The 12333-nt window shown below is 28.3% G+C and overlaps 1 protein-coding gene across 1 annotated transcript; it reads right to left on the bottom strand.

Annotated features, from left to right (window-relative positions):
• Window positions 1-394: 394 nt before the first annotated feature.
• Window positions 395-12327, bottom strand: LOC113370188 (neurotrophin 1). Its single transcript, XM_026610860.1, has 8 exons — window positions 11926-12327; window positions 5699-6024; window positions 3399-3603; window positions 2665-2780; window positions 2071-2193; window positions 1325-1480; window positions 948-1071; window positions 395-837 (listed from the first exon to the last, which is right to left on the bottom strand). Exons 1-8 carry the CDS (start codon window positions 12325-12327, stop codon window positions 433-435), a joined length of 1857 nt encoding a protein of 618 aa, XP_026466645.1. The 3' UTR covers window positions 395-432.
• Between the last annotated feature and the right edge of the window lie 6 nt (window positions 12328-12333).

Below are 12333 nucleotides of genomic sequence, written 5' to 3'. Positions count from 1 at the left end.
TTCTGGTAGGAATCCTTACCTTGGTGGTAAGGTGATCTAAATTATGCTTCATCACAGGCCTTGTGGTTGTCGTAGCTTTGATATTTGGTGTCCTACCATACAAAATCCTTTTGTTTGTAGGATTTGTTTGAAGAAGTGTAGTCCTAGGTATTGTGTGAACCATTCTTTGCCAAGGTGGTGATTTTTGCATACTGTCATACATATCAGTGGTGATATCATAACCTTGCATAGTAAAATGATTTAATTTATCTTCACTGCTGTCATACATGGAATCAGCTGGAAATTGCTCGTTATATCTCGATGGTCTTCTAACATTGCGCTTACTAAAGTCAAAAGTGTTAAAAGAACCAACACCTCTTTTATAATTGTTAGAAGTCAATGGAATTATTTTGTGACTCGACGGAAACCTGGTTCTTGGAGGCTTAGGAGCTTCTAAAAAGCTGGGCAAACCTTGATTTTCGTAGGCTTCCTGCGTCCAGTTGATACAGGATACATACTGATCATATTATAAGTCTGTGTAGTCGTTTCAGGATCTTCCATCATGGACTCAAACTCGGAATCACGAATTAAGGTCGGTCTATGTTTTGTATCCAAACCACGAGTACCAAGATTATTTTTATTATATTTTTTATTAGTGTTTGTAGGACTGAAGTGGAACTGGTTTACATCTCTTTCATAAAGTTGTGTGTCTTCACCTAAATGGTCATCTTGGTATTCGTCAGCTTCGTTGCTATAATCTTTTCCTGGAAATACTTCTCTGGTGGTTTCCTTCTGTGGTGATACTGGAGGATAGGCAATCTTGTAGTCGTCGATGTGGCAGGAGCAACAGGTTGGAATCTAGAAGATAAAATGGATAACATTCCATAAATTTATTTAATTGATAGCAGACATATATTTGTGCTCGTATATGAAAATTGTTTTTAATTTGGGATTGAGGTATTTTTTACCTTAAATATATCTACATGAAGTCCTCTGTTTGCATCCCAACTTAGTAGTCGATGGTAATTGTACACTTGTACACATCTGGACTTGAAGTTGTCAGTCAAATAGGTACATGGTTCATTGGGGCGGCTAGATAAATAGTATAATATTACCACATCTTAAAAATATTTATTTATATACAACAAATTCATATTTAATAGTGATAATGATATATTTATAAATTTAGATACAAAATTAATATTTTCTTCAAAATTCAACCAAGCACCAAAAAATTGATAATCAACTTGAAAGTGATAATAGTTTAAGTGCAAGTTGTTAGTACAATTAAAGTTTAAAATAGCACAAAAAGTAGAATAGATTGAGTCAAAAATTATTATATTACCTGCATTTTTCCAGCCTCAAAGTTTGAGTATGTTCTCCAGTATTCACAACATATTTCCAGTGTCCAGTAGCACTTCTTGCTTTTTGGGGCCTTGCGTACCTCACAATGGAGGGGCACATGGTACCAGGGACAGAATTTGTTCCTTCTTCTCCAAGTCTGTAAAAATATATTCATAATTAATATTATATACTTAGATATAACTTATCATAAATCAAATGCCTTCAGGCAAAACTTGTAAGGGTAATATTATTTTGAAAATAATGAAAATGAAAATAAAAAAAAAAACAAAAATAATTAATACACTGGAAAGTTTTACTTTTAAACGAAATATTCGCAATTTTTCAATGTAAGTCAGTTTTAAATTGGAGATTTTGACTTTTTGAAGTTATTGATTTATGGCATAATAAAAATCGGTCCAGTCGATTTTAAGAAAACGTCGATTTGAGGTACAAAATCTATTCACACACATACACACATACACATGCATACTTTTTCCAAATTTGGTCTCAATCGATTTAGAATGGCTTGAAACGTCGAAAATACATAAAATTAACAAATTTGATTTTTTATGAAAACAAACTTCTCCTTCAAGAAGTTAAAAATAATATATAAATAGGTATTGACTAAATTAACAATATTTATTTCAGATATCTAAGAATGAGTAGCAGTATGAAGTTAAGAAACTATTTTGAAAAATTGTAATAATTATGGACAATGACAATTATGTTGTAAAAGTTATTACTTACCGGTCCAAATCAGGTTTATCACTGAGATCAATATTTTGAATTTCATCGTCTTTATCTCGATATTCAACAATTAGGGCTGCCATTGCATTTTTATTTCTGCGAATACTCGCTTTTATAGAATCCCTTAAATTAAAAAAAAAAACAAATATAAAGTAGCAAATTATTATTGATGAGTATATGACCATAAGTACATAAATTATAATTAAACTTTAATAATGTAATAACATATTAAATATGATATACTACACGTATTAGCGAAAGCTCTAAATAATTATTGAATATTAATATTCACAATCATATGACTTTCTAAATCAATTATATTTTTTGGTTTTACAAAACAATCAGAGTACTATTGGTAAACATTTAGGTTGCATGGGTAATTAAAGAGCAAATATATAACCATTTACAATTTATTGTTAATATATAAATGATTTTTATCTGAAAAACAAATCTTAATAGTTTATCGTATAAGACTGTATAGCTTTCCACCATAAATGAGCAGTAAAATATTTTTTATCAGTTTTTTTATTTTTATTTGAAATTTATTTACCTGTATGTACAAGTTATTAAAAAAAAAGAAAATATATTACTCACATGGGATAATCATCCGTGGATAAACACAAAGATCTAGAGAAGCAGTTCAATGCTTTTTGATCACTGTTAAGTAAATCGTTTGCAATGTGAGATAATCCAGGTCGACGAAAATGGTTCTGAAAATTAATAATACACTCATATGATTACAATATGAATGATAAAAGATATTTATAGTTTATCATGAAAACCATAAAAAATTCAACAAAATGTATAATTTAATAGTAATGTTTGTCAGTATAGTCTATGTCGTCTTCTCATCCCTAGCTTTTTCAAGAAACCATTGAGCAGTTTCCAATGTTGATGTCCAAATCAATTTGAAAAAACAAAAGACAGAAAAGTGAAGTGATGTTTTGGAAGATGATTTAAAAATGACCAAGATGTGAATAAATCAAAAACTTTTATATAATGTTATTGTTAACTTTATTGGCCAACCAAAAATTTATATACATAGTATAATCCATATAGTGACTAAATATTTTTTTAACCGAAAACCATCGGTACATAAGTATTTTTAGCTCAATGATATAACACACTGTTTTAGCAATACATTTTAAATTGAACAACCAATTTTTACATCTATCCCAAATAGATATAAATTTAATTAAAATAAATAATAAATAAATAAATATTAATATATGGCACTTTGCCTATTTCTGACTGATCACATATATTAAATTCAATAGCACAATATTAGATTTTTTTTATAAATTATATATCAATTAATTATTGTTTACCGGTTTGAAAGGAATTGGTCGCTTATGCCACCTAAGTTGTTCTGCCTGAGGAAGATCTTCGTTGGTGCCATTGAAAGAAGTTAATGTCTCATTTGATGGAAGCAAAGCCACAACCATATGCATATCATCAGAAGGCATGGCCAGTTGGTCCTTGGCCAATTTAATTGGCTTCGGCCTTTCTGTGGCATTTTTTCTCATTGTTAGACTGGAAAACATAAAAAATATGTAAGTTACATGCATTAGTTAAAAATTTCAGATTTGTCAATTACATGTGAATTATGCAATGAATCAATTAGCTTGCATAAATTACATATTTATATGAAAAATATCAAAATATTTATTTAAAAGCTTATCTATTACAAGATATTTTTATACGTTTATTAGTACCAAACACGAATAGATGAATTTCTAAAATATGTACGTACTAATTTGTGACCTTCTCATGTTGGTGTTATTTAAAAGCGCGTGCTTATTCGCGTTGAAATTTAATTTTTATTATTTGCAAATAAGATTTCTAAATCCATATTTAAAATTTGTAAACATGTACAAGGCTTAAATACTTTGATATGAATATCATGATTTATGACAAGTGCTAAATTACATGATTATTTAAACAATTATTGATGTTTAGTAATATATTTTTTTAATATATATATATATATATATACGTGTATATATATATGATTTAGTAGTTAATTTGATGTTGAAATATGTGAGTGAGTTCTTGAGGGCGATACATCAAACAAAGAATCTTTGTTTGATACATCTTTGTTTGATGTATCGCCCTCAAGAACTCACTCATATATATATATATATATATATATATATATATATATGTATATATATATTTATTTATTATCCAATACAAGGACATATGAAACATAAAAGTTGCAACAATAACCATCAAAGATCATACTAAAGTATAAGATGATTTTTTTTACTATTTATTTACAAGCATGAAACCCCGAACAAATACATGAAAAACTAGTTGGTGTTGGTATTTAGCCTTAAGTCAAGTTACATTAACTTCCCGATATGTGTAAATAATCGACTTAATCAATAATAATCAAATTAATTTATGAGTGATTAAAAGTAATCCCACAGGATTTATTACACATAATTGAAAACGAACGAACATGTTAATTAACTCGGAGTATTTTCTGAAAGCAAATTTTCACAAATCAATAATTTTTATAATTGAACCAGTTTTTGTAGGACGTTAATGGTTTAGTATGTTCATTAAGACCAAGTAATCTATCCTTATACCAAGTAAATCATCTAATTTTAATTTTAACAAACGTCAACAAAACTACTCATTTTCTCAAACTTTGATAAATTTTTAAGATTAAACTACCTGTCGTAAGACCGTAATATTTCAGTAAGTTCTATAAGACCATGATATACATTGCCAAAGAAAGTTTCATAAAAATCGGTTTAAATTTTCTTTCAACAGTTAATTACAAGAAAACGTCTCGGTAGATTTTCACCTAAAACTAATCAGTATTATTTCCAATTAATATCTTTCGAACAGTTTTTGATTTTTTAAAATCGATTCGGTAGAATGAGCTTAAATGTGGATGAAAAGTTTAACACTCTTTTTCAAACTAAAAAGAAACGGCTCGGCAGATTGCCTAACAAACTCATAGCTCATTGCTCATTGAGATATATCGAATAACTTTTAAATTTCTGAAATCGGTTCAGGCGTTTTTGAGCAAACGTCGATGAAAGGTCTAATTTGGACAAATGCCAAAAAAACGATACCAATTTTTGCAAACTTTGACGAATTTTAAAAGCTAAACGAGTTGTCGTAGGGCGGTAATATTTTAGTATGATTTAGAAGACTATGATATTTACCGTCAAAAAAATCATAAAAATCGTCGAAATGTATGAAAACAATTTTTTAGAAACAAGTCAACTTCCTCAAAAATAAGCAAAGAATAAATCATCAAAGGTTTGAATGAAAGTAATGAATGTAAACGTGTATAATGCTCCCATGTAAGTGTGGGGCTAGATGTATTACCATAATACCGAACTATTTCTAAAAAACGATTAATTGTGAAATAATGAACAATAGTTATGGAATTCTTTTTACTTGATTCAACAAAATAATAGCTACAGTACCTATTCATCTTCATTTCGTGAAAGTATAATCAGTGAATCTCAAGATATATCAATGTAAACAAAAAGCTGTTAGAACAAGCCCCTAGCTCCTCGATATTAAAAATAAATAAAATTGAATAGTAAATAAAAAAAATAAGACAAGAAAAGCAGTATTGATTTACAAAGTTTGATTCTCTTACCTATCATCAAACTGCGGTTTAAAATCCCGAAAATTGTCTCTTATATTTGTACTATTCCCAAGTATCACTTCATTAGACAAATCTCTGTCATCTCCTGACGTGACCAGGACTTCTCCTATGTGTTCATCCTCGTCTTCGTCATCGTCCTCGTTGTTATCCTTGTGAGGCAATTCGAGCATCCTTCGAAGTGCCTGTGCATTTGGAACAAATTCATGTTCTGAAGCGATTGACCGACCTCTGGCACGAGTGGTGTCTCGGATTAAGTTGGCTATGTCCAAAGTCACTGGAAGGATCAGCTCTGGATCATCTCCGAACATCCTGCGCACCTGGGAAAGGACATAATTAAATTTCATAATTTTAGTTGAGGGAAGAAGAATATCGCATGACTAATTTAGAATGAATATTAATATCAATCAATAACAGTTTGAACAGTTTTAGGTCTGCCGTCTCGGAGGTCTGACCAAAAGTATGTTGTACTTCTAGTTCGTGTTTGAATATTCATCATATATTAAGATTTAAATTGACAAAAACTAGAATCAGATTAGTTTTTAAAACAAAAACTAGAATTAAATTAGATTAGTTATAGTGAAAATGTTCCTACATTTAATTAGAGCCACTCAAGTTTGAACTACACTTAAGATGACATAGGATCATATGTCGAAATAAATGATAATAATAAAGATTATATAAAACTCTTCTATTCTTATTTTATGTATTTCGAAGTGTTTGAATATTAAATCTACATTTTGATAAAAATTGACAAAAATCAGAACTTGATTAGTGCTTTACGCACTTCCATGTGTTTGCATATTTAATCTATATTTTGATAAAAATTGACAATAACTAAAACCAGATTATTTTTTGAAACTAGATTATTTTTGCTTTTGTAGAAATGTTACTATAGTTATATATTATAGTTAATTAGAGTCGCTCAAGTTTAAATTCCACTAAAGATGATATAGAACCCTTTGTCAAAATAGATGGTAATAAAAAATGTTATTTAAATTATTTTGTCTTTATTATCCCGAAGATTATGATTCACATATTTCATCACAAATATTATTATCAACCTAATACTTTTAAATACAAATTTAATTATGTGACAGAAATATTTAATGGATTTCATATCATTATTGAAAAATTCACAATATTTTTAATATTTTATAGTTTTATGCGTTTGAACTTGTAGAAATATTTTGCTTTTTATTTTTACCAAATAAAAGTTTAAATCGTGTATACAATTTGGAAATAAATATATTATCTTTTGTAAATATATTATATATTTGTGTTAATATTAATTGGAATGATATCAATATACGATTAAAAATGTAGTTTTATGTATACACATTTAAAAATTTAGTTTGTTGAGGGATAATTATTAATTATTACTAAGATAGTTATAGATAATTTTAAGCCATTCAAGAATTTAGTATGTTGGATTTGATTTTACGTAAAGATTGCTCCAAAACGACAATTTCATAATTCAGGATCAGAAATCAAAATTGGTTAGTTTAAAAGTAAAACAAATGATTTTCTATAAATATTCAAAAATTTAAATTCGTAATATGGTGTAATTACAAATTTAATTACAGAATAACAAAATGATCAAAATATTAATATTTATATCAATATAGTTATTGAAATTCATTGTTGTCTATATTATTTTAAATTTTATTTTCATAAGCCTAATATTTTGTCGTATTGGCATTTTACCTGACTTGGATTATATACAAGTCTCACTTTGAAGCAAAATTATATCTTTTTTCTTAATTATATATATATATATATATATATATATATAATAAAGTTACTTTTAAAATAATATCATATAATATATCAAATCAATATATCATTAGTTACCGACATTGCAAAGTGCATTATTTTCTTCAATCAAGTTTGAAAGTGAAAATGCAAGTCTTTCGATACTCACTTTCTTACTTATTTTATATAACAAATAAAAAATCGAAATCAACAATCTAATCTAATGTAGACTGGTTTACCATATAGTATGACGAATGATGTATATTATAAATGTCATTATGAAAATACAAGTCTGATTTCGGTTTTAGTCATGTTTTGGGAACTTGACAGTTACTGTTAGAATAATTGATTAATTATAATTTTTATTTATTCACATGTCTAGCAAATAGCTTTGGTCACGCATTGCACAGCCTATAGAATTAAATTTCTTCTAAAATAATTATATATTACAGTATTCACACGGTTCTCAAAGTCGTATAGAAAACACCGATTTCTTCAATTTTGTGCATAATTGATATCACAATCGTCTTCGCACCGTGCGAACGCGATGTCCCGAATAAATGTGATTGTTATTCTGCTTTTATATTAAAAAAATAAACAAAAAATTTTCCAGTGAAGAATTAACTAATAAACAAATAAGTAATAAGTTACATTTATATTTTTCATTTTTTATTTGTTTTTATTCTACTTCCTCATTTGTCATAATAATGAAAGTTTAGACCGGCAGCTTATAAAAATTACTTCAACTATTCAAAAACCAATTGTAAACACTTATCAGCATTCTCTGCTAAATATAATTATTTTTATAGATTGCAGAATTAAAATAAAAAAAAAATAAAAAAAACTATTCAAAAAGCTTTACTGGTTACTAGGGACTAAATCCAAACTAAGCTCATACAATAAGCTACTTTTATATAAATTATTATTCAAACCAATTTGGTGCTATGGTATACAATTGTGGGCTAATATAGATATAATATAGAAATTTCAAAACAAATTTTTGAAAATTGCCTTAGGAGCTCCAAAATATGTTCCCAACTGGTTGATTCATGTCGACACGAATGCACCTACCATAAATGAAGTAATAAAAAAAACAGAACACAAGTATAGAAACAAGCTAATCAGTCACCCAAATTCATTAGCAAACTCCTTGATAATAGAGAACTATCCAAGAAGATTGAAAAGAAAAGCGCCACTGAATTTAAGCCATCAACTCTCCTGATAAAAAATGGAAATAACTTAATCATTATTTATAAGAAATTTTTTAATAAGTAAATAGTAAAAATTATATAATTATTAATAAAATATTGTGAATTTTATATCGAATGGAAAAACAGCTACTGAGTTGTTTTTTCCAACATGCCCTTGTAGTATACAAAGTCCCTTTTCGATTATTGTAAATTCATCAAATTTATTGAATGCCCTTTACTGGACAGTTGTAAATAAAGAGATAGTAAAAAAAAACTTTTCTGAATGTTGTGCAATTTTAACGATATGAATGATATTAGTAAACACATAGTTCTATATCATAGTAAAATTATATGTGAAAAAATAGGTGTATTGTATAGATAAAGTGTATAAGAATGAAACAAAGCCCATAAAGAGCTGCTTATGCTTGATGCAGTGTATCACAAAATCTGCATGTGACTAATTTATAAAAGATTCATATGAAACATGTTAAAAGTCTAACTTCCAAGAACTACTTATCTCCATTAAATTTTGTTATAAAATTTCTTTCACAATTGATATCACAATCATCTTCTCAGCGTGCGAACGCGATGTCCCGAATGATATCCCATTTGTGATCCGGCGGAGTGAATGCGTTTATTATTCTGTCCTTATATTTGTAAAAGCATCAGAGACAACGATTCGAAAGTTTCAAGTGCAACTAAAGGCCAAACAACCATGAAGAAGACTCTTTTATAAATGTATGACATCTAAAAGTGTCTGCAAAGTGTGGCGTAAAAAGGTCAAGTTTGTGATAATTAAATTTTAAGATAATATTTACACATTAATTTTAATTAGCAACTCATTGTAGTTGTTTCATTGTTTAATTAAATTTTAAAACAAGTTTTAGCCTGTTGTTTTAAATTATTTTTATTAAAATATTAAAATAAAATTAATATTAAAAATAAAAAAATCAAGGCAAAAATGATACAAAGATATTCAATTGTAATGCATGTATAAACAGAAAATTCAACTCGGAAAAATAAATTTTTATTGTGTAATATGCACTTTAATGCACCACATTATTACAATGGCATACAATAAAACAATAAATCCAAAAAATGCATCAAGTTGTTGAACATGTTTAATAATAATTTATTTTCCTTTGTTCGGAAGATTACTTCCCAAAAATTAAAATAATGCATTTAGGTGACATCATATTTATGCTTCATAATTTGTAAAGTGAATTTCTATTATTAGTTCTATGTTGAGGCAATTATTTTTATACCAAATACTACTAATATTGATCGGTGATAAAACAAGTAAAATTGCTGCAAGCTCGTAACCTTGCACTAATTTATTTTTAATGGTATTTAAAAAATATATTTGGATCCTCCAACAAAACATCACTAAACAAGTTATTCTTGATTTAAACCTGCATTTCTATGCCAATTATATTAGAGCACATCTAATTTAAACTACAGACACTTGATTAGCGTCTTAAAACGATAAAGATCTCAATAGAAAGTTATCTAGTAATTTTGACTGAGTGCCATTTATAAAATGCTAATTTTTTATTTGACATATATCACTATCACATTTGATCTAGACCCAGAGACAAGGTGTCTTAATTAAGTGAGCAATAACAAATTTATGCGCATGTTTTTTATGTAGGCTAGATAGAAATTTGCTTAGAATGTTAAGAAATTAGCACGTTGTTTTTGGTGATTATATTATAGAATGATAGATACAAAATTTATAGCTTTAGAGATTGAAAATTTCACACGCTTGTTAGCTAGATTTTGATGTTGAAGAAATAGAATTAACTAGTGGGGTGTATGGCATCGTGCCTTAAGGCAAATTGCTGGAACTTCCCGTACCGTAACAAAATTTTTGAGTAATACTGAATGTTTTAAATGGATTATTATTAATATTGTAACATTGTCTAATATTTATAAAAATTATATAAACTGAATTGCAAAGTTGAAATTATTTGTTTAAAGTATATTAGAACTATAGTCAGAAATAAAAATAAAATCTGAATTATTTTCGATACACAAAAAAAATTTTTGTTTGAAAAAAAAAAGTTGAAACAATTTTTTTTTCCAAAACCAATTATTTTGTTACGACAAGCAGAAAGTTCTTTGAATCATTTAAATCGGACGCTTAGTTCTCTCAAAAACTGCCATTTTTTACACATTTAGCTCCGTATCTTCGGAATATCTCCCAATCATTACTAATTGAATGTTTTTTAGATCATTCTAATCGGATACTCCGTTCTCTCAAAAACTCGATTTTTATTTTCTGCACACTTTGCTCTTCATCTCCGTAACTGTTTAACCTGCCTTTGCCAAAAACTAATCAGCTCTTCTCCCTATCAATAGGAATCTAATGTTTTTTGAACCATAAAAATCGGTTGATTCGTGCGGCCGAAAACGTGACTGGAAATTTGTATCCATACATACACACACACACATCCATTTTTTCTGAGGTTTGCCAAAATGTTCAGAAACCTTGAAAACGTCGAGAAATGTAAAAATTTTCAATTTCGATTTTCGGCACATTACAATAACTTACCCTACGGGAAGTTAAAAAAATATTGTGTCCAAATATGCTACAAACTTTTTAGTGAATTTTTTTTTGTGAACCCTTTTTGGGCCGAAAAAATATAGGAATAAAAAAATTGCAATTATGAAAATAAAAAAACAAATAACACTGTTTAAACCAATTTTTTGGTATTAATGAATTTTGTGACTTTCAAATAACATCAGCCTATAATGTTCACACTATTGTGTATAAAAATGTTATATCTGGTTGAAAATCCTAGCATTAGTCATTAATATTGATGTTGTTTTTTTGACAATGTTAAAGAATTCAGAATTATGCGTCATCTTATGAAAAAAAAAACATAAATATTTGGTATGATATAAAAAATGTAATCAAACCTGAAAGTGACCAGCGCTCATAGAGGGTTGAATTATTTTACTTTGCTTGTGAAAATAGAAATTCAAACACTAAAGGAAAGTTGAATTTGACCAATTTACTAAAAATTATGTATTGTTTGTGTACTCAAGTTAATCAACAAAATTGAACAATTCCCAACAATTACACCTGTGAAACTCTGTTACTATATTCCCAGAGATTTATAAAAAGTAGGTGATCACATCTCCTTTCAGATGTGTCTTTCGCAGTCAGTGACCATTGAAGTGCTGTTTGTATTTTTCACTACACGAGAAGATATTTGCACGCTTTATATGGGTCATTATGATTAATTGATGAATAATAACTTGTTAAATTACCTGTGGCAAACTCAGACCATTTCCTTCAGTTCCTTCCTTCTCGTGAGCAATCTGCGCCGAGACTAAAGCTGCAAGCGCTATCCTTTGCGGTGAACTCATTACTCGAATAATTGGTAAAACTTCCGCAAATCTCCTGAGTTGCTTTCCGTCTTTCAAAGCGTTCAAAAGCGCTGTCCGCACATGAGCTTGTTTATCCTCCACCGTGCTTTCCTCATCCTCCCAATCATCAACTTGCAGCGCGCTCAAATCTTGATTTTCGTAGAAGAAATCATTAATTAAACGTCCATTGTTAAAACTAAAGTTGTCCAAATCATCTGCTAACACACAAACACTAAAAGAAATAATGGTCCCCAAAACTTTAGCAGAAAACAACAAATAACACATATTTTGGAACTTTGCCATTGTCAC

The sequence above is a fragment of the Ctenocephalides felis genome, unplaced genomic scaffold (assembly GCF_003426905.1).
Source record: "Ctenocephalides felis isolate EL2017-DRISC unplaced genomic scaffold, ASM342690v1 CF-g0.4_SCAFFOLD_01492, whole genome shotgun sequence".
Taxonomy (NCBI): Eukaryota; Metazoa; Arthropoda; class Insecta; order Siphonaptera; family Pulicidae; genus Ctenocephalides; species Ctenocephalides felis.
This window is presented reverse-complemented; position numbering and strand designations above follow the sequence as displayed.